General features: G+C 46.5%; 1 protein-coding gene across 3 annotated transcripts in view; it reads left to right on the top strand.

The window, feature by feature from the left end:
• Positions 1-22,148, top strand: part of CYTH1 (cytohesin 1) — a 110,890-nt gene that overhangs the window by 72,401 nt on the left and 16,341 nt on the right. For all 3 annotated transcript variants that reach the window (XM_049861536.1, XM_049861535.1, XM_049861537.1), the window contains exons 2-7: positions 12,030-12,112; positions 14,114-14,178; positions 19,548-19,614; positions 19,917-20,035; positions 20,377-20,457; positions 21,787-21,899. In XM_049861536.1, coding sequence (XP_049717493.1) covers positions 12,030-12,112; positions 14,114-14,178; positions 19,548-19,614; positions 19,917-20,035; positions 20,377-20,457; positions 21,787-21,899 — 528 coding nt within the window. The remainder of the gene's footprint in view (positions 1-12,029; positions 12,113-14,113; positions 14,179-19,547; positions 19,615-19,916; positions 20,036-20,376; positions 20,458-21,786; positions 21,900-22,148) is intronic.

Below are 22,148 nucleotides of genomic sequence, written 5' to 3'. Positions count from 1 at the left end.
TCATCAGCAGGTCACTGGCAGCGTGTGGGGTTGGGGTCTCAGGCTTCTTGCCCCCCTTCCCGCGCATTCTTCCCCCTGCCGCCCCCGCTGGAGCCTCCACTCCTGACGGTGTCCTGACAGCTGTCGCCTGAACTCTGAGCTGCTTTTCTTCTCTAAATATAAGGCGCCCAGCCACGTGCCTTAATCATAACAACTTTGGTTTTTTTTTTTCTTCTGTTGCCTTTTACCTGAATTTTAGTTGCCTTCTTGTCCCTCCCTGTCTTAAAGGTCTGACATCCGGTATCTCTCGTGTCATTGTAGAGTTGAGAGTTTTCTGGATGTTGAAAATTACTCTTTTCAGTGAGAGAAAGAAAAAAGAAATTCCCCCAAACCAGCCCATTCTCCGGTCGTAGTGATCATCTGCAAGAACTTTGTTGTTGTCTTTGACTCCTTGATGCTTTTTTCCTGTCCCTTGCCTTACCTGCAATCCACAGATGCATCTTATTATCCTGCAATTTTTTTTTTTAATAAAATTTAATTGTGTTTTTGGTGAAGGTTTACACAGCAGTTTAGGTTCCCATTCAACAATTTCTACACAAGTTGTTTAGTGACATTGGTTACATTTGTCACAATGCATGAACATTCTCATTGTTTCCTTTCTGGTGGTTCCCTTTTGTATCCTGCAATGGCTAGTTGACCAGATCTCCACTAGTCAGGTTATCTGTATTCCCTACAGTAGCAGCTGTCGTCCCATTTAAACAGCACCCTGCCCAGAGAGCAACCTTTTACTTGCCTGAAGGCCTGGATAGTAAGTGTGCCTTATGCAGGTGCTAAGCATGGGCAGGTTAGACTCAGGCAGTGTGTCCCAGGGTTCTGAAAGTGACAGTCTCTGGACGGAGCCCAGAAGTGGGGTGTGATGCCCCTGCTGTGGGTCCACACAGTGTCCCGAAATTGCCGATGTGTCTGTAGACATTTCCTGTGGACTGTCGGCTCCTCCTGAAAGGACCAGATCACTCCCCAGCATTGTGTGTTGACTGAGTCAATGATAACAGTTGGAAGGCAAAAAAAAAAAAAAAAGATTAGGTGTGCGGAGAAAAGGGGGCGTGGGTTTGCTGGGCACCTGCCATGTCAGGTGTTTGCCCTCTGTTTCATGTAATCCTTCCAGGGGGGCTGACACCCAGCAGAGGGATGAAAAGGCCCAGAGAGGCTAGGCGCTTGCCAACGCTCTTTCTTGTATGCCAGTGTTTTCCAGATTACAGGCCACCAGGATTTCCTGGGAGACAAGGTGACTCACACCATAGGATGTTCAGAGTGAGGTGGACAGGCCACTTTGTGCAGAATTAACTGGTAGGATCCACACATACACGTGTCAGCAGGCACCGGATGGTACACCCTGCATGCCCAACCCTTTGCTCCGTGGCCCCTTTGTCTTCAAGCTTTGGGTTGAAGCTTCTTAGTTGGAGAAACATGGCCTTTGCCCAAGTGGGCGATTTCCAGATTTGCAGTCTTGAGGGCAGGGGGCTGTTTGTGAGTAGCTGGCTGTCCTGTGGAGAGCAGAGTGTGGGGCTCAGAGCGCTGCCGCCATGGTGGGCAGGCCGAGGCTCAGTCACAGGCTGTGTGTGTTCAGCACGTCCAAGTCTCAGGGCTTTGGGAAGTCTTCCCTGGTAGCAGGCCTGTGGCAGGCCAGAAGGGGTTATCTGTGAAGCGTATTTGGAAGTAAAGGTGACTTCCTCGGGCTGGGTAGAAACTTTTGAGTTTTTATCTTTTTGTATGTTGATCTCTCCACAAATGAGAGACAGGGATGGCCTTTCAGGAGGACGCTAGGCTGCTTCTCAGTTACCGTGTAAAGGCTTCCCTGCTGTGCCAGGTTTAATCAGGACCCTCTTCTCCATTGGAAGGCAGTTAAGGACTGTGGTGGAAAACTGGTGTAGGGCCCTGGTGGCAGGAGGATGGCTGCAGCGGCAGTGTCCTCGTCCTAAAGCACACCTACACCTTGGGCCCCACGTTCCCCAGGGGGATTTTCAGCCGAGTGGGTCACTGTGGCTGCCATCCGCTGCGCTGCTGCTGAGCACAAGCTGCCGTGCCAAGAGCTGCTTTGCCCATTTACCCTAACGGTGCAGCTCTGCCCAGTGGCCAGGGCAGTGTTGGTGACGGGTAGACAGGAGCCCACAATGTGCTTCTGCACAGTCGCCTGGCTGGGCGAGGGGATGCGGCTCCTTTAAGACAGTCTTCCTTTGTACGCCCCGCGCGTGGAGCCCGTTTCAACCCCGGGTTGCTGCTAAAATCTGCAGAGCCACAGCCGAATAAATAAACACCCGCCAGCTGCCCTTGTGTGGCTCTGCTATTCACTGCGAGCACAATGGCCCCTTGTTGTTGTAGTGGCTCTAATCCCTTCATTAAATCGAAACCCTGGAAAGGCATGGTGAGGGGGCAGGCATTGGACCCTGCCCCGTGACTCCAAGCAGGACACTTTGTAAATGAACCTTTGCAGAAGGAATTCCTTAGGCCAGGCCTCCCTGGTCCTGCAGGCCCTGGGGAAGGTGAGGAGGCCGCCAGGCCACCTGCACACCGGGGAGAGCTGTGTGGTGGTAGCTCTGTTCTCTCCTGCCCGCTTTGTGCTCAGGCTGGTGGCAGGGGTGGCGGGGGGGCCCGCAGCATACCCCCCACCCTCCCCTGCTGCTATGTTTTTAAAGACAACAGGGCTTACTGCTTCCCTGGCAAAGAAGCATGGCAGCAGCACGTGGCCACGGGGGAAGGAAGGACTTGTTTGTTGCTTTGCCATCTGGCCCGTAAGATTAACCCTAATGGCTATGCAGAAAAGAAGCGACACAGATAGATGTTAACTTTCCCCCAGACGCCTGTGTACGAATCATCTCTGAGGGCCAGGTCTCCTTCCTGTCCTGGGCTGTGGTCTTCTCAGGGTCCTCAGGACATCAGCCAAGGCCGTGGAAACCCATCCTCCCTCGGTCTCTCCAGCAGTGGCTTGGATTCTTGATGGCATTGGAGGAAGTCAGACATCTTCTCTGGAATGCTGCTTTTTCTCACGGGCACATGATGGTGAAGGCTCGGATTGAAGATTTGGGGTTGTGCTGATAAGTTTCACGTGGAGGAAAAAATACAGTTCCTAAAATGCTGGATTTTTCCTCCTCTCAAATAGAGCCAAATACCCTTAGAAAAAGCAGATCTGGATCGGCTTGTTTTGTTGTTTGTTTTTAAGCTCTGGGATGATTCGTTGAACCGAAGAGGAAGCAGCATTGTGACATAAAGTTGCTGAGTATGGAAGGAAAAAGTAACTTAGAAAGCGTGTGGTTAGTGTCAGGAGACTGGAGCAAAATAAATGTGAGTGAGTGGCTTGTTTATTCCAACTGCAAATTGGCTGGAAGCCTTTTCGGCCTGACCACTAGGATAGAGAAGTCTGTCTCTTCTAGCAGCTGTGTGTTAACACTTTTACTTTCCATTTTTAAATTACAGCAGTACATATATGTTATTTTTTTTTAAAGCGAATATTCAGGCATTCTTATGCCCCATCTCTCTTTATTCCCAGACCCGCTCCCCGGAAGCTACCGCTGTTAGCGAACTTTCTCTGGTTTTAGATCTTCTGGTGGGTGCTGCCAAATTCATGTTTAATATCCTAATACCACTGATTATTTTGTCAAAATCAAAGACTCAGTCCTGACTTTCTCCTGGATGGATGAGGATGAAGCTCGCTTACATAATTGTCTGCCTTCCCGCCCCTGTCCATTTTGATAGCTTTATCACAATCTTGAATTCCTTTATTTTTATCTTGGAAACCTCCATAAATATGAGTCCTGGTCACGCAGTGGTTAAAGTGCTTATCTGCTAACCGAAAGGTCGATGGTTCGAACTTACTGCTGTCTGCTCAAGATGTGGCTGTCTCCTTCCGTAAAGATTTACAGCCTCAGAAACCCTTTGGGTCAGCTCTACTCTGTCCTAGAGGGCCGCTGTGAATTGGAAATGACTGGACGGCAGTGGGTTTGTTTTTATTTTACCCTGAAAACCTCCATAAATGTATTTAAAACTTATTTTCTTGTCCATCACATATCTCCTAGCAGCGCCTCCTGACTCCCTGTTTTGTAAGAGGAAGCAATGGGCACCCTCCTTTTCTCTCTGCTCGCCTCCTTTCCCTCCCTCCCACCTTCAGACTGGTCAGCTGTGCCTTCGCTTTAACATGACCAGCACTGATAGCACGACTCTTGTTCTCTAGCCTGGGTTGGTCTTTCATGCTTTGTCTACAGACTGAGTCTAACAGTGTAAGAAGGTAAGCAGTGCTCCCTCCAGGGCCCAGCTGTGGGTGCAGATGAATTTCCTTCTCTGTGGTCCTGACCCCACTCAGAGGAAGCGGTGCCTAGTGTCAAGGTCACGTAGAGACCCTGCTCAAAACCATGTCACATGGTGGCTTTCCTCATTTATACCTCGAATTCCTTTGGTTTTTGTTTTTCCTGTTTCCAATTGCCTTTTAATTTTGTCGGGAGACGGCTGAATACCACCTTCTCATATTACATATATTTCTAAGCTACCTTCTCATTTGTTCCGTTGTTTGAAATCTATTTCATGCTTTATGACGGCGTTCTTCTTGGAGCCCCGTGGCTTCCTGCTCCCATCTGGTCTCATGTCCGTCCTGTGTGAGTGGGTGTGAGCTGTGTGTTGGATACCCTCAGGCCCCTGAGTCAGTCCCCTATTCCTGTAGCCAAGTCTTCCAATTCCCGAAGTGACTTTGTTACCGGAGAATGGCCTCGGTTCTTGTCTTCGGTGTAGGAAAGAATTCAAACACTGAGACAAATTGTGCCAAGCGAGCAGAGGTTCGTTAGCAAGCAGAGGGTTAGTAGTAAAAGTACACTTGACTAGGAAGCGTCCAGCGGGCTACTCAGGTGGAGAAAGAATCCGAGTGCCCCGATAGTCCTTTTCTTAGGGTTTTATATCTTTCTTGTCTCTTACCTGTCTCTGTTAACTTTTAAAAGCCAGGACAGGACCCCCTGTGAAGACTATTTCCTTGGCTTAAGGTTTTAATTACCAAGTTAGGGATCTTATCAAGTTAGGGACTTTATCAAGTTAAGGACTTTATCAAATCAAAGACCCCTGTGAAGATCATTTCCTTGGCTTAAAGTTTAGCTATGTAGGGACCATCTTATTGAGGAATGTAACCATACCCTGTCTCTTCCTTTGTAGGGACTGTCTTATTGAGGAATGTCACCACCCCCTGCCTCTTCCTCTTCCCGAATGCAAGCTCTCCCCCTCACCTTCCCCCTTACAACTTCTTGGGAAAGGCACATGAAAGATGAACTGTCTTAGTCCTTCCATGTCTGAAGTGATTCTCTTTTGCCCTCCTACATGTCTGAGAATTCTAGGGCCCACGTGATTTTCATTTGGAACTTTGAAAGCCCCACTCCACTGTCTCCAGTACCGCTGTTACCCCTCTTGACGCCGACAGCTGCTGCTTCCCTTGTCCATGGTCAGACCCCCTCCTCCACCCGTAGAGGTTTAGGATCTTCGTTAATTCTTAGCTTCTGAATTTTTACTATTACGTTTCTCTGTGGGATTAAAAAATATATATGTGCTGATTAATTGATGGACACTTTCAATCATGCTTATATTTTCAAGTCATTTTGTTCTTTGTTCTGCAAGAGTGCCCTAACTTTTTAACTTATTTTGGGAGGTGAAGGGGGTGTTTATTTCCAAGAGCTTCCTTTTTCAGAGTTTCCTGTTCTTTTTTTAAATGTTTTATTGTGTTTTAAGTGAAAGTCCTGTTCCTTTCAAGATCTTTCGTTCCCATAATTATCCCTGTTGCTCAGGGTTGATTTTTCTGTTTCCTGTGTTGGTCTTTCTCATTCGTTCTGTAGGTTCCCTTCTAGTAGCCAACGGCCCTTGGTTATCTCTGTAAGTGTGCGGAGGAAGCCCTAGCTAGGTGAAGTAGGAGCTCTGTGTGTGCGGTGGGGCTTGTAGATAGTGAGCCTTTGCTCTGGGTGACCGACCGGGCAAGGGCCTACTTTGCTTTAGGGTAATATCAGGTCCTCTCAATGTTAGAACGGAGGCCCCGGGATGTGTAAAGGGTTAACATGTTCGGCTGTTAACCGTAAGTTTGGAGGTTCAAGTCCACCCAGAGGCATCTTGAAAGAAAGGCCTGCTGATTTACTTCTGAAAAATCAGCGTTGAAAACCCTGCCGAGCACAGGCGTGTTCTCACACACATGACGTTGCCATGAGTTGGAGTTGACTCGATGGCAACTGGGCACATGTTAGAATACAGAGAGCTTTGCCCTGGGCTCTCTCACCAGAAAGTGAATTCCATTCTTTTGTTTTTGCCTGGGAATAAATACATATTAGAATTTTTTCTGGGCTAGGCACCTTGCTTAAACTCGTTCCTGTTTAGTCAATTCTAACTCATAGCAACCCTATAGGACAGAGTAGAACTGCCTCATACAGTTTCCAAGGAGCTGCTGGTGGATTCGAACTGTCAACCTTTTGGTTAGAAGCCGAGTTCTTAATCACTGCGGTACCACAAACAATCTCTTAATCACTGCACTACTGCAAACATAATCCTTAACAAGGCATACAAGATCCTTGCCCTGTGGAGTTTACATTCTAGAAGAAGGTATCAGCACTTCCTTTCTGGAAATTTGTTGAAATCTCTTCTGATGGCCCCTCTCTGGTGCTCTTTGATATTGTAAATTTAGGTCTTTTTTGTTCTTTTACCATTTATACTAGTATCTTGGAAGGGGGACTTAAAAGGGATGCTTGGATTTACAATACAGAAACCAGAGTGTGGTCCTTTAGACAGATTGTCACATGTGGATGCTAATCAGAATTGTGGGTGCTTAAATTCTGAAAGGAAAGCAACCACAGAGCTTCGTGATCAAAATTGGTGTCTCAGGGTAGACAGCAGTCTTGCGATACCAGTTGTTGTACTTGATGGTTCTTCATCAGCCTCAATTTTGAGGATCTTGAATTTAGCCTCAGCTCTGTTTCTGCTTGGATAGAGAGACTTATTGGTAATCTGATTACACCAGTTCTGTAGTTTCAAAATCAAAGACCAATTATTGATCCTCTCCCATGGAATAACTACTTTAAAAAGTGGACTGTTGCCCCAAATTTTCAGAAGCTACGTTGGAATGAATATTTGTCTTCTAGAACGTCAGGGAATTAATTTCTTAAAGGGATTGTATTGTCTTCATGGGCCAGAAATGTTCCTGGAGACCTGGGAATGATGACCTTTGGGCACGCATTTCTCTAGAGTAAGAGATTTATCAGTAGAGTTTGAACTGGGTTTCAAAGTGATCTTTGCTCCTATTTAAGCTAATTTGTTGCTAGCTTAAATTTCTCCTGAATTCTTAGCTCGGCAGTTTACAGAGGTGCCAGTACCCGCAGAGGGGGCATTGATGATGGTGCCAGGAGGCTCAGGTGGACGCAGTTTAGGGCCACTCCTGGGAGGAGGACCTGAGTGGGATTTAGGGGGTCTGTTGGAATATTTAAGGGTTTGCACAGAACTCACAAAAGTGGCTGTCTATTTCAGCCTCTAGAGAAGTAGTGTTTTCCAACTACAGGACTCAGTGAGTTAGGTGGGCTATGAAATCCATCTAGTGGGTTCCAAGCACTGTTAAGTGAAGCATCAAACAACAGAAGATAGCAGTGTGTTTCACACGATGATTGTCATGGATTGAATTATGACCCCCCAAAAATGTGTGTGTTAAGTTGGTTAGGCCATGATTTCCAGTATTCTGTGGTTGTCCTCCATTTTGTGGTTGTAATTTTATGTTAAAGAGGATTCGGGTAGGATTGTTGTAACACCCTTACCAGGTCACATCCCTGATCCAATATAAGGGGAGTTTCCCTGGGGTGTGGCCTGCACCACCTTTTAGGAAGTAAGCAGAGAGTTGGGGACCTCATACCACCAAGAAAACAGCACTGGGAGCAGAGAGGGTCCTTTGGACCTGAGATTCCTGCACTGAGATTCTCCCAGACCAAGAGTAGATGGATGACAAGGACCTTCCTCCAGAGCTGACTGAGAGAGAAAGCCTTCCTCTGGAGCTGATGCCCTGAATTTGGACTTCTAGCCTACTAGACTGTAAGACAATAAATTTCTCTTGTTAAAGCCACCCACTTATGGTATTTCTGTTACAGCAGCACTAGATGCCTAAGACAGAATTTGGTATTGAGAGAGTGGGGTGCTGCTCTAACAGATACCTAAAATGTGGAAGCTGTTTTGAAACCATGAATGGATAGAAGACTTAGAAGAAAGTGAGGAGAACTGCTAACACCAGAGAAGGCACAGATGGTAAGAAACAGCAGCAGAGGAATGGCGGCACCAGCGAACCAGCAGCAGCAGAACCAGGAGACCAGCACCTGACAGGGCTGAAGCGGACCCACGGAGCGAGGGTGCTGAGTGCCTGCGCACAGGAGGCTTCCTGGCAGAGTGGGGTGCCTCTAGGCATTTTTAGGTTGAGCTACAAGAGCTTTGGAACACTTGCCCCAGCAGGGCAGATGCAGGTGTGAGACCCTAGGAGCCGAGAGGCCTAGAAACCGGGAAGCAGAAGCTGAAGAGACAAAAAACACAGGAAGCAGAGCTACCTCAGTCTCAAAAGGTATGGCTATGACCTCAGGGGTTTCAAAGGGTGGAGCCACGGCCTCTGGTGTTTCGAAGGGTGGAGTTGCCACTCAGATGGACTAGAAGAATGGTGCACTTAAAGCCGAGGGAGCAGAGCTGCTGTCCCAGTGGGCAAGGAAGGCGGAGCTGAAGCCCAGGGCTGAGGGGCCTCCACTCAGAATCCAGAGAGTGTGACCAATACTTAGAGTCTGGAGGGCAGGGCCATTGTGTCAATTGTCTCAGAGAACACAGGATTGTTTTCAGAGCCTTAAGAGCTAATGTTATGTGTTCTGCTGACATGCTTCGTGCCAGTTATCCCTTCTTTTCCTCCAGCTTTTCCCATTTGTAATGGAAACGTCTAGCTTGTGCCCGTTTTGCCATTATACTTTTGGAAGCAGATAACTTGTATTCTAGATTTCACAGATGAAGAGGAATTTTTGGATTTTGGACTTGGAGTTAAGACTTTTGCTATGATATGATGGGATGAATATGTTTTGCATGTTTCAAGAATGTCATTTTTTGGGGCCAAAGGGTAGAATGTCATGGATTAAATTATTTCCCCCCCGAAAATGTGTGTATTAACTTGGTTAGGCCATGATTCCTAGTATTGTGTGGTTGTCCTCCATTTTGTGATTCTAATTTTATGTTAAAGAGGATTCAGGTGGGATTTTTGTAACACCCTTACCAGGTCACATCCCTGATCCAATATAAAGGCAGTTTCCCTGGGGTGTGGCCTGCACCACCTTTTATCTCTCAAGAGATAAAAGGAAAGGGAAGTAAGCAGAGAGCTGGGGACCTCATACCACCAAGAAAGCAGCATCCTTTGGACCTGAGGTTCCTGCAAAAGGACCCTGAAGTTCCTGCTCTGAGATTCTCCCAGACCAAGAGAAGATGGGTGACGAGGACCTTGCTCCAAAGCCGGCAGAAAGAGAAAGCCTTTCTCTGGCGCTAATGCCCCGAATTTGGACTTCTAGCTTACTAGACTGTGAGAAAATAAATGTCTCTGTGGTAAAGCTATCCACCTGTGGTATTCCTGTTATAGTAGCACTAGGTGCCTAAGACAGTGCTGTTGCTTCTGATGCCTGAATGTATGGAGAATTGGGTTGTGACATAAGATGCGTTTCTTATATGGGGCTTGGAGAAGTCTAAAAGGCACCTTTTCTAGAGAAGGCTGGGAAAAAGGAAGAAGCTGCTTTTCTAAGTAGATGATTAGCCCCTGCTGTAGGCTTAATGGAAACCCTGGTGGCATAGTGGTTAAGTGCTATGGCTGCTAACCAAAAGTCCGGCAGTTTGAATCCACCAGGAGCTCCTTGGAAACTCTATGGGACAGTTCAACTCTGTCCTATAGGGTCACTATGAGTTGGAATCGACTCAACGGCACTGGATTTGGTTTTGGTTTGGTAGGCTTAATGGGAAACCCTAGTGGTGCAGTGGTTAAGAGCTACGGCTACAAATTGAAAGGTTGGTTGGAATTTACCAGTCACTCCTTGGAAACCCTATGGGGTGGTTCTGTTCTGTCCTATAGGGTCACTATGAGTCGGAATGAGGCAATGAGTTTGGTTTGGTTTGGTAGGCTTAATTGTGGTCTAATGCTTCCGCCGTCTTGGTTATCTTCAGTGATGTTCATGAGACACTTGGGGGAAAGTACCTGTTCCCTGGACGTGGTAGACTGAATTTCACAGCCATAGGTAGAGTGTGTGTCCCACCTGTGCCCAGGCAGAGATGTGACTCCAGCGCTGAGTGCTGTCCGGTAGAAACAGAGTGCGAGCTGCCAGTGCATTTCATCTTCTAGTAGCTGTGGGGAAATCCATTAAAATAATCGTTTTATTTAATCCAGTGCATCAAATTATTATGGTCTCAATGTATGTTGTTGTTGGGTACCATCAAGTCAGTTCCAACTCATAGCCACCCCATGCGACAGAGTAAAACTGCCCCATAGGGTTTTCTTGGCCGTGATCTTTTTGTTGTTCAGAATCTAAACAGCAAAACATACACCAGTTCAAACATTTCTACATGAACAGCTCAGTGACATTGATTACATTCTTCGAGTTGTGCAGCCATCCTCAGCCTCCTTTTCTGAGTTGTTTCTCTCCCACTGCCATAAGCTCACTGCCCTCTAAGGTTTGGCTGTAGTCTTTACGGGAGCAGATCGCAAGGTCTTTTCTCCGGAGAAACCGCTGACGGTTCAAACCTCTGACCTTTTGGTTAACAGCCAGGTGCTTAACTGTTGCAGCACCAGGGCTCCTTTTTCCATGTGTAATCAATATAAAATTTTAGCGACATTTTACCCTTTTTTGGTACACAGTCTGGTGTGTATTTCACACTTGCAGCATACCTTGAGCATGTCCGGTCATATCACCTGTGGCTCTTGGCCCACCGTCACACAGTGAGGCTCTAATGCAGCTGCCTGCTGGATAGATAGAAGGGCACGCCCTGCTCTGGGGCCTTTGGATTTGGCCATGGTAGAGGGAAGAGGGGCCACACTGAGCTCCTGCTAAGCCCCACGGAGGGTTCCAGGTGCGTCAATCAGTCTGTTTTATTCCATCCTCACAGCAGCCCCCATGAAGTGAGAGATGTATCTCCCCCTTACTGATGGCAAAACTGTGGCTCAGAGGGGTGAAGTCAGCTGTCCAAAGTCACCTAGCTGGTATGGGGTAGATTGGAGCTGGGGTGTGACCCCAGGTTTGCCCGATTTCTACCCTATCCTTCCCCCTTGGCCAGCGAGTTCCCACAGCACCTTCAGAAGGGTCACCTAGAGGGCTTTCTCCTTAGAGGGGAGGAGATGGGTGCTGGAGGAATGCAGATGAGGCTCATGGGGGACTGTGAATGGAACGGCTTTGGCCAGTGATGAGCTTGTTTTAGAGCATCATTCCAACGGTGTGGAAGGGTGTGAGCAGCAAGGGAAAGTCCCCTGTCCCAGGGCTAAGCTTGGCGTGTATCCTAGATTTCTCTGTGTGTAGTCTCCTTCCCCCACGGAAATGGAACAAAGCTGTTCACGGGGCTTGGCAGCTCGCCCCCTCCCCAGGTCAGGCCCCGTGAGGCTGTGCTGGTCCTTTTTGGATGATGAGGGTGCCAGGGCCTGAGCAAGGTAACGGGCCTGAAGTCCCCTCCCTTTGTGAGGGTTGGTGGAAAAAAAAAGGGAAGGCATTCAGCTAGCAGTCTTCCTTCCCACTCAAAGCCAACCTAACATAGCCGTAGGCGGTCTTCTCTCTCTTTCCTTCCAAGTGTTCTTTTCTAAGAGCTTCTCGCCGTGACTTAAGGCCTTTTCTTTCTTTGGTAAACCTGATGGGGCATTGGACCAGAACTATTCTTAGCAGTTGGTTATTTCTGAAACTGGCTTCTAGCTTCTTTCTGGGTATCTTTCTCCTTTTGTGGTATCTGAATTTTCAATGGTTTCTTTATTTTTGGTGAGATAAAAGCTCTCCTGCTAACAGTTTTCTCTCTCTTTATAGTTCCCAGTGACCTGACTCCAGAGGAGCGTCAAGAGCTGCAGAACATCCGTCGCCGGAAGCAGGAGCTGCTGGCCGACATACAGGTGGGAGGGCGGCGGGGTTTTCCAGTGCACGCAGAGCAGTGACACATTTGTGTTTGGGAGCGTGTCCTGCCCGGAGCGTCTTCTCCATAATTTCCTGACCTGCTGTCACTGCAATTGTGAGCAAAATGTAGTTTTGATAATCTCCTCCGCTTCCCATGAGAACATGGGATCTCAGGAGAGTCACACAACTGGCCAGCTGTTAGAGCAGAATGAAGCCCAGTCTGCTGCCTCCTGAGCCGCCTTCTGGCTGCTGGTCACCCAGTGCATGCTGGGAGTGGGGAGAGAAGGTGTAGGACGTGAGCACTGGGCTCAGGAGACCGGGGCCACGTCTGGCTTTGCCATCTGCTAGCCCAGTGATCTCAAGGACAGAATGTTGATTCTCTGAATTTCGGTTTCTTCCTTTGTAAGGTACATAAGAAAATAACCTGCTTCACGGGTTGTTGTAAGGGTTAAATGACTTAATATTTATAAAGGACTTGGCATAATTTCTGGTCCCTAAACAAAAAACAGCAGCTCATTGCCGTCAAGTCAATTCCAACTTACTATGACCCTATAGGACAGAGTAGAACTGCCCCATAGGGTTTCCAGGGAGTAGCTGGTGGATTCAAAGTGCTGAGTTTTTGCTTAGCAGCCGAGCTCTTAACCACTGCACCCCAGGCCTCCTTCTGGTCCCTCCAAAAAGCCAAACCCAGTGCCATCAAGTTGATTCCAACTCATAGCGACCCTATAGGACAGAGTACAACTGCCCTGTAGAGTTTCCAAGGAGCGCCTGGTAGATTCAAGCTGCCGACCTTTTGGTTAGCAGTTTAACCACTATGCCACCAGGGTTTCCTTCTGGTCCATAAAAAAAAAAGGTCCATAGGAGATATTTAATCAGTGATAGCTATTTTATTAGTATTTTTCTAAGTTCCTTTCAGAACTGCCAAACTTCATAGGAAATAAGTTATAGAAGTCATTGGTTGGATTATTCTAGCTGTCAAAGTGGCAAATATTAGTCTTCTGGAATTCTTGGTAAAACCTTTGGGAGCTCAAAGCCAGGGTAAGGGAGGGGGCTGGCCTGTAACCACCAAGTGGTGGTATGGAGAGGAAGGACTTTACTTGCTCCGGTTGTTGGTTTGAGTGTATTTTGGTAGTTTTCACTAATATTTGATTCCTGTTTCACTGGTAAATACTAGGGAAAGCTCAGCAGTCCCTCTGCTCTGGGGGCAGGCTTGCGCGGGGAAGATGGTGGTGGAAAGGCCTTCTACCGGCTCAGACAGTCCCTTCACTAGCCACTAAGAGGTAGTGTTGGCCCAGTCCAACTATTGCTGGCTCAGCAGCCTTGGAGTGTGGTGCTTTATTAAAGGTCTTCTGTAGGGTCACTGTGAGTCAGAATCAACTCGACAGCAGTGAGTTTGGTTTTTGGTATCATACTCGTGTTTAGTAAATAACAAATTTGGCCTGATAGACTATATTGAGGCAGCCATTTTGAGGGTTGGATATATATTTTTTGTTGTTGCTGTTAGGTGCCATTGTGCCACTTCTAACTCCTAACGACCGTATGTACAACAGAATGAAACACTGCCTGGTCCTGTGCCATCCTCACAGTCGTTGCTATGTTTGAGCCAATTGTTGCAGTCACTGTGTCAGTTCATCTTGCTGAGGGTCCTCCTCTGCTTCGCCGACCCTCTGCTTCGCCGACCCTCTGCTTCACCAAGCATGATGTCCTTCTTCAGGGATGTTTTCTACACATTATATATGATTATAAATTTCTTTCCTAGACCATAAACTCCTTGCAGTCAGGAGCTATGTCTTTTCGACTTTGTATTCTCCAGAATGCTTGTTAATCTAGCAGCAGCTGAATAAATACTTGTTAAATGAATGAATTTTCCTAACTGACTATTTGGGATTATTGTTTATCTTCTTTTATGTTTTGGTTGGTGGGAGTTAGGTAAGATTGCAGAAGTTCTGGTTTGGTCTGTGCTGTTTTCTCCTGGTAATTTTGGACTGTTTATCTTGTAGAGGCTGAAGGATGAGATAGCAGAAGTAGCTAATGAAATTGAGAACCTGGGATCCACAGAAGAGAGGTGAGTCTTTCCTGCTGCTGAGCGGCCTTGGAGGCTGCATCTTCTCAGTGCAGCAGCCCCTGATTGTGCTTGTGTGGCACTCGTAAGGGGAAAGTAGGCTGTCTGTCCTTCTGCTTTTCCTATAAGCACATACATGCCACACTTTCTGCCCTCCAGCCTCTGGGGCAGAAGCTCCTAGATGGAGGGGGCTAGATAACGCCTGTGGTCCCAGAAAGCCTGAAACCACCCTTGAATTTTTGTGCGAGTTGCTACATCTTCCGCTCTGTTTTCCTGTGTTTTTGTGTTTTAAAGGTTCTGTTTTTCCTTTGTGTAAAAGAAAGGCTTAACTAATAACTGAGTACACTTTCAGAAGGCTAGCGTCCAATTTTGTCTGGGTAAAACCACAAGCTTGCCTGTGCCTCCCAAACACATAAGGGAAGAGAATGTAGAAATGAAATGATAGTGCAAAATAACAAGGAGTATTTGCAGGTGTTTTTTTGTTTTGTTTTGTTTTTTTCCTTTCTTTCTTTTAACTACATGAAATGTTAGTGACTTTGAGAGTTTAGTTTTGAATGGGGTTCCCAGACCGTTTTCTAACTGTTTAATGCAATAAATAGGCTGCTTCCAATTCACTCCATGTCTGTATTTTCCTAAGCCTAAGTCTCCCTGTCTGGCTTCATAAGGCTGTTTGATTTTGTTATTTTAAACTCTTGTGGGTGGTGCCATTAGGCATTAGTGAGGCTGGGTGTTCTGTAGAAAGTGGCCCGCTCATCACTGACTGCCTCTATCTCATCAGCTTCGGTTATAGCTTTCTTTCCATTTAACAAATTGTAGCTTAAAAACTGATAAATCAGAGTTCATCAAAATTTAAAACTTATGCTCTTATAAAAGATACCGTTAGAGGGGATGAATAGACAGGTCACAGACTAGAAGAAAATATTTGTAATACACATATCTGAAAATAGACTTGTACCCAGGGTATATAAAGAACTCATACAGCTCAACAATAAAAAGACAGCCCAAATAAAAAATGGGCAAAAAACTTGAACAAACTTCACAAGAGAAGTACAGTATGCACATGACAAGATGCTTAACGTCATTGTTCGGAAGGAAATGTAACTTAAAACTACCATGAGAGGCTACTTCACACCCACTAGGATGGCAAAAGTAAAAACATTGGTGATACCTGCTGCTGGCAAGTTCTAGTGAGAGAAAAATTATATAACCATTTGGGTAAACAGTGTGGTGATTCCTTTAAACATACAGCTATGCTGTCACCCAGCAATTCGACTCCTCGGTATTTACCCAGGAGACATGAAAACGTGTTCACGAAACAACCTCGTACAAGAATATTTATAGCATTCTTGTTTAAAGTAGTCAAAACCTAGAAATAGCCTAGAAGTCTACCAACAGGTGAATGGATGAACAGATTGAGGTCACGTATACAGTCATATAACAGGTGGTGACTCAGCAGTGCAAAGGACTGAACTACTAACGTGCAGCAACGCGGTGACTGTGAACAAACATGAGTGAGAGAAGCCGTACATACCAGACCCTTCCGTGCCTGTGAGGCTCTGGCTCAGCAAAACCAAGCTGGGATGGTAGAGGTCCAAGGATGGTCGCCCCGAGGTGTGGAGAGGGACGACTGGCTAGAGGGGAACACACGGAACGTCTAGGGCGACAGGAGTGCTCCGTGTGCATCGGGGTGCTGGTCGCAGGACGTCTGTCCCTGTCAGGACACACTGAACTGTTCACTTAAGATTTATGCATTTTGTTGGATGTAAATTACACCTCAATTATTTTTAAAACATAAAAAGAAAAAAGCAAGGAACCCTGGTGGTGCAGTGGTTAAGCACTCAACTGCTAACCAAACGCTTGGTGGTTCAAACCCACTAGCTGCTCCTCAGGAGAGAGATGTGGCGGTCTGCTTCCGTAAGACATTTATAGCCTTGGAAACCCTGTGGGGCAGTTCTACCCTGTCCCATAGTGTCGCTCTGAGTCAGAACCAACTCCATGGCGATGGTTTGTGAGAAAAAACTAGCTTTCTTTCTGACTACAAAGGTAATACATGTTTATTGCAGAAAGTTGGTAAAATACAGAAAGATATGAAGAAAACAAATTTCCCATAATCCCCCATGGCAGGGATGACTGTTCCTGATATTTTGGTGTGGCTCCTTCCTATATGCTTTGGCATCTGCACACACACATTCAGAACTCAGTGTGCTGTTGGGTTTCACTGGATTAATTCTCTGTGGATTATCACAACGCACCAAGGAAATGAAAGCACCAGGAGTGTGAATGGTTACAAGAAAGCAAACCCACTGCCGTCAAGTCGATTCTGACTCATAGCCGCCCTATAGGACAGAGTAGGACTGCCCCATAGAGTTTCCAAGGAGCGCCTGGTGGATTCAAACTGCCAACCTTTTGGTTAGCAGCCGTAGCTCTTACCCACCACGCCACAGGGTTTCCTGTGAATGATTAAGGCACCCTAAAAATGCTCAGCTAGTCATAAGGATTTGTAGCTCTCATTAGTTGCATCTGAAGCTGTGAGTCAGAGTGTGGTAACTAGGCTATTTTTTAAAAAATCTGGAACCTAAAATGGTTTTCCTGTATTGAAAGCCCTGAAAAGGGCAGTTATTTGCAGACCCCTGAAAATAAGGACAGATAGTTCTGACTTACCGTGGGTGTGTTCTCCAGATAGGCGTTACATCAGTTCTGACCTTCCACAGGAGGGCTGTCATGTTTTCAATCAAAGGCCTGACACCGCCCTTTGGTAGAAATGACCCTAAATGCTATTTAAGCAAATAGAGATAATATATACCTACTGCAAGATCTAAAACTTATATGTATTAGTTAATCGAGGTGATATAGTAAGAGTAACATAACTGTTTTGTTTGGGGTATCCTGTCGTGGTGTAAAATCTGAGTATAGAAAATGGGAAAAGCCCCTTAGAGAAATGGCTCCAGGACCTGAGCCAGTGCGATGGGGTCTCTGAAGGAGCCAGCTGACCTGCTAGTGAAATCAGTGTCCCAGGTAAGAATGTGACTGTAGTTGGCAGAGATCTCACAGTGTAAGTATGTGAAGTTGGGCTCTCCATGTCGTACTTGCTGGTGGCCTCGGGGAAGCGCCCGGCTGGGACCAGGCTAAAGCACAGGAGGGTGCATTAGCAGTATGCGTACGGCTTCGGTGAGTGCCCCTGAAGTTGCCACAGCACGCTCAATGGAAATCATGAACCAGGCTTTTCTCTGTGGTATTTGTTTGGAAATACTAGTCAGAGTAATCTTCCTGGATTTAGAACAAAAACGATTAGACAGCCAAGTAAATTTGCCCTGATATAGCCTTGTTAATGAAGTTCGGTTTTATTATAGTCATTCCAGAGTTGCTGGGAATGATGGCATCTTATGTTATTATTTCATTATTTACCAGGAAGGGCCAGAAGTGTTTGTTGTGGTGCCGTCCTGGCGGTCCAGAGCAGGGCTTGGTGAACTTGCTCAGTAAAGGGCCAGATAGTAAATATTTTAGGCTTTGCAGGCCACGTGGTCTCTGTACAACCACTCAGCAGTGCCTTGTAGTGTGAAACAGCCTCAGGCAACATGTAAACAAATGGTGTGGCTGTGTTTCAAAAAATCCTTATTTACAAAACCATGCAGAGGGGCTAAGTTTGGCCCACGGGCTGTAGTTTGCTGACATTTAGGGCAGCAGCCTAGAGCCATGACTCTCATTTCGATAGAGCTGAGAATACAGGGCAGGGGGCAGGGAGCTGCTGGTGTGGGACCACATTCAGAGAAGTATGGTCTGGGAATCTGAATTCTTCATTCTGATGCACAGTCAAGAAAACCATGTTCAGTTGGTAGTTTCTTAAAAAGTTAAACATAAATGTGCCATTCAGCCCAGCAATGTCCACTCCTGGGTATCTACTACCCAAGAGAAATGAAAACATATGTCCACACAAAGACTTGTACATGGATGTTTATAACAATATTATTTACACTAGCCCCCAAAGGGAAACAACTTACATGTCCATCAGCCGGTGAACAGATAAACAAAGTGGGGTATGTCTATACAGCGGAATGTGGCAATTCCAACTCATAGCGGCCCTATATGACAGAGTTGAATTGCTCCATAGGGTTTTCTAGGGTGTAACCTTTATGGGAGTGGATTGCCGGGTCTTTCTCCCACAGAGCTGCTTGGTGGGTTCACACTGCCCACCTTTTGATTAGCAGCCAAGTGCTTAAATGTTGTACCACCAGGGCTCGTTAGTGGAATATTGTTTAGCCGTAAAAAGGAATGAAGGACAGATATATACTATAGCACGCATAAACCTCAAAAGCGTTATGCTAAGTGAAAGAAGCCAGATGTGAAACTCCACATGTTTTATGATTCTATTTATATGATTTGTCTGAAAAAGGCAGATCTGTGGAGACAGAAAGATGAATGGTTGCCTGGAGCTCGGAGCTGGAATGGGGGTTAACTGTAAATGGCTGTGAGAAGTTTTACCGGGGTGATGAAAATGTTCTAAACCTGGATTATAGTGGTGGCTGCACAATTTGTTAAGCTTGCTAAAATCATTCCAACGGACATTTAAAGTGGGTGTATTATATGATATATAAATTATACCTTAATAAAGTTTTTTTTTTTTTTTAATCGTCTTAAAAAAAATAAAACCACTTATTTGGTACAAATGAGCATGTAGGCAGGGTCCGAACATCAGGTTGCCTTTTACAGCTCAAGCAAGATGGTGCCTGTTGCTTTCCCGAACAGATCTTTCCAGTACCCTCTATGGCTGTGGAAACTATACCAGCTCCTCACTTAGCGACATTTCGCATTTACAATAACTGAAAAAATTTTCTGGTGGCTCCTCCAATGGTCCAGGCCCCATGTGGGGCCTCAGCCAGGTCCAGTGCGCCCTCCGCAGGCCACCCGAACAATATACCCGGGGCCCCAGTGACAACTGGGCCACACAAGGGACAGAGGCTAAAAGGCGGTGGGACACCTTCTCTGGTTCATCTGTGACATCTTGGTCCAGCCTCAGGGGGCGCAGGGTGACAACAGGACAACACGAGGTCGTGGGTGGGCAGGGGAGGCTGGGCAAGGGCCCAAAGGTGCCAGGGAAGTCAGTGGGGAAAGGCGGAAAGGGGGCCACATGGGGTGGATGGAGGATAAGCAGGGTCCCTGCCCGGGGTGGGCAACAGGAAGCTGGCAGACAGCGGGGGGGACGCTGATGCCAGAGATGGAACACGGCCCCCAACTCTCACATAACACCGGTTTCCTGTAACAACCTGGTCTTTGGAACGTAATCATGTTGATGAGTGAGTAGTGGGTGCCTAGGAGCCTTGCAGTATTTCCCAATGACCTGCAGTACTAACGTGGCTACGGTGGTTGTTTTACAGGAAAAACATGCAGAGGAACAAACATGTAGCCATGGGCAGGAAAAAATTTAATATGGACCCTAAAAAGGTAAGTGAAAAGGAAGTAGCACTGGTCTTTGAACAGGAGTTTCTATGGTGCTCAGATAGAACCCAGAGATGTTCTCCTGAGCTTTACCGTTTATGCTGCCACTTTGTAGAGCAAACGTCATGTTCCCTTGAGTTGTAAGCCCCAGTTCCTAACTGATTCCCTTGAGCCTTGGTGTCAGTTGGCAGGCATGCAGAGACACTTACTCAGTATCCAGCACCCACACCTGGCTCTCCCCCTCCCTCCCCCTCGCGTTCTAAGTGCTTTGGGGCTGGCCATCATTGGCATCTTTGTTGCCTTACTAGGGGATCCAGTTCTTAATGGAGAACGATCTGCTCAAGAACACTTGTGAAGACATTGCCCAGTTCCTGTATAAAGGTGAAGGGCTCAACAAGACAGCCATCGGGGACTACTTGGGGGAGAGGTAAGACCTCCAGGACACACACACGGTAGAGACAGGGGTCAGGAATGACAGAGAGACAAGCTCCAAATGCTCCCAGTTCTTCTGTCCTAAGGCACAGTGGTCACATTGGTATTGAGGGGAAGCTCTTTTGCAGGGAATATTAGTTGGTAGACACAGGGGCCGTGGTGACACCGTATTCTCCTGTACTGGGTGGATGGCTGTGTCTGAGAGGCAGTTCAGTCATCAGCCTTCGCACTGGACCTGGGACGCTGAGTTTGGAGATGTGACTGGGCGGGGGTGCGCGTGTCTCAGGGTTTCAGTAGCAGCCTCTGACTCTTGGTTCCCCCCTGTCTTTTGAGTAGAGATGAGTTTAATATCCAGGTTCTTCACGCATTTGTGGAGTTACACGAGTTCACTGACCTTAACCTTGTCCAGGCGTTACGGTGAGTATCTTGGAAGGCAACACTTTGGGAGGTGTGGGAGGTGTATGTGTTCACTGAAATTTTCCTTCATCTGTCAAGCGTGACATTTTATTGTAATCGTATCTTTGAGAATTATTTTTAATATCTTGAGGTATTTTGATAGAAAACAGTCCAGTGGGCTGTGATCTAAAATGATCAGATGGTTAAAGGGTATTAAATTATAATATACCCTGAAATCAAAATCCATACAAATGTTCCTCAGGTTTGACGTTGGAAGTTTTGGAAATTGACGAATGCTTAAAATCTCTTCTCAATTTCAGTATAGAAAACCGTTTAATTTCCTTCCTAGAATGGGAAGGGAGAGTTGTATATTTCACTTTACAAAGAGAGAAGTAACCTAATTTTTACTGAGCCTTGTGCCTTTTGAGAATTGTCATGAGAAAATTTTAAAGCCATTCTGTGTGTTCACTCCTATAGTTGTCCATAATAGCGTCACCTTTCTGTACCGCCATTTAGATGATGAAAATAATCCAGAATTAAACCTTTTGGGCTTGGGCCAGAGGCTCTCTCCGTCTGCCTCTAAGGGGTCAGTTGTGAGTCCGTTATAAGAAAGTCTCTCTCCTGCCACCCTCCATGTTTCCTGGAAACGGGAGTTTGCTTAAAATGACCAGTATCTATGTTTCAGTCTCCTGTATCAGTCTGAGAATGAGATCGTTCTTTGGAATAGGAAAATTTTCATTTTTTTCTGTGTACTTTACTGTCGTTTCTCATTTTTTTATTGTGCTTTAGATGAAGGTTTACAGAGCACATTAGTTTTCATTAAACAATTAATACAGATATTGTTTTTGTGACATTGGTTGCCAGCCCTGTGATGTGTCAACACTCTCCCCTTCTTGACCTTGGGTTCCTTCCGCATTTCCATTCGTCCAGCTTTCCTGTCCCCCCCTGCCTTCTTGTCGTTGCCCCTGGGCTGATGTGCCCGTTTAGTCTCGTATACATGGTTGAGCTATGTGTATTATTGTTTGTTTTATGGGCCTGTCCAACCTTTGGCTGAAAGGTGACCCTCAGGAGTGACTTCAGTACTGAGCCAAAAGGATGTCCGTAGGCCATACTCCCGGGGTTTCTCTAGTCCCTGTCAGACCAGTAAGCCTGGTCACATCGTACCTGTGGTTAAGATAACAGTGCTGCAGAATGGTGAGCCTGTGTCTGTTCAGAGTGACTGTAACAAGACTGCAGCCCAGCAGGCATCCCTTTTGCCATTTGATATTACAGATTATAGGAAGTTTAACACTTCGCAGAGGAGTCACTTGTCTCACCAGGGGCTGTAACACGGCCTGTCTTCTCCACCAGGCAGTTCCTGTGGAGCTTCCGGTTGCCAGGAGAGGCACAGAAGATCGACCGGATGATGGAGGCCTTTGCTCAGCGGTACTGCCGCTGCAATAACGGGGTGTTCCAGTCCACAGGTAACCAGGAGCGCTCGTCCTGCCTCGCTTTATACCAGCCTCTTCTTGGCACTGGATCATTTCTGAAACAAAAGAGCTTTGATTCATGCCTAAGAACATTTATTTAAATGATATTTATAATAGCAGAAAGCTGGAAACCACCCAAAAGTCCAACAGTAAGACAATAGGAATATAAATTGTGGCACCTCTGAATCATGAAATGGGCAACTATTTAAAAATTCGTGCATTTGAAGAAAATTTAAATGACAT

This window comes from Elephas maximus, chromosome 19 (assembly GCF_024166365.1).
Source record: "Elephas maximus indicus isolate mEleMax1 chromosome 19, mEleMax1 primary haplotype, whole genome shotgun sequence".
NCBI lineage: Eukaryota > Metazoa > Chordata > Mammalia > Proboscidea > Elephantidae > Elephas > Elephas maximus.
Note: the sequence above shows the minus strand (reverse complement) of the source record. Positions and strands in the feature narration are given on the sequence as shown.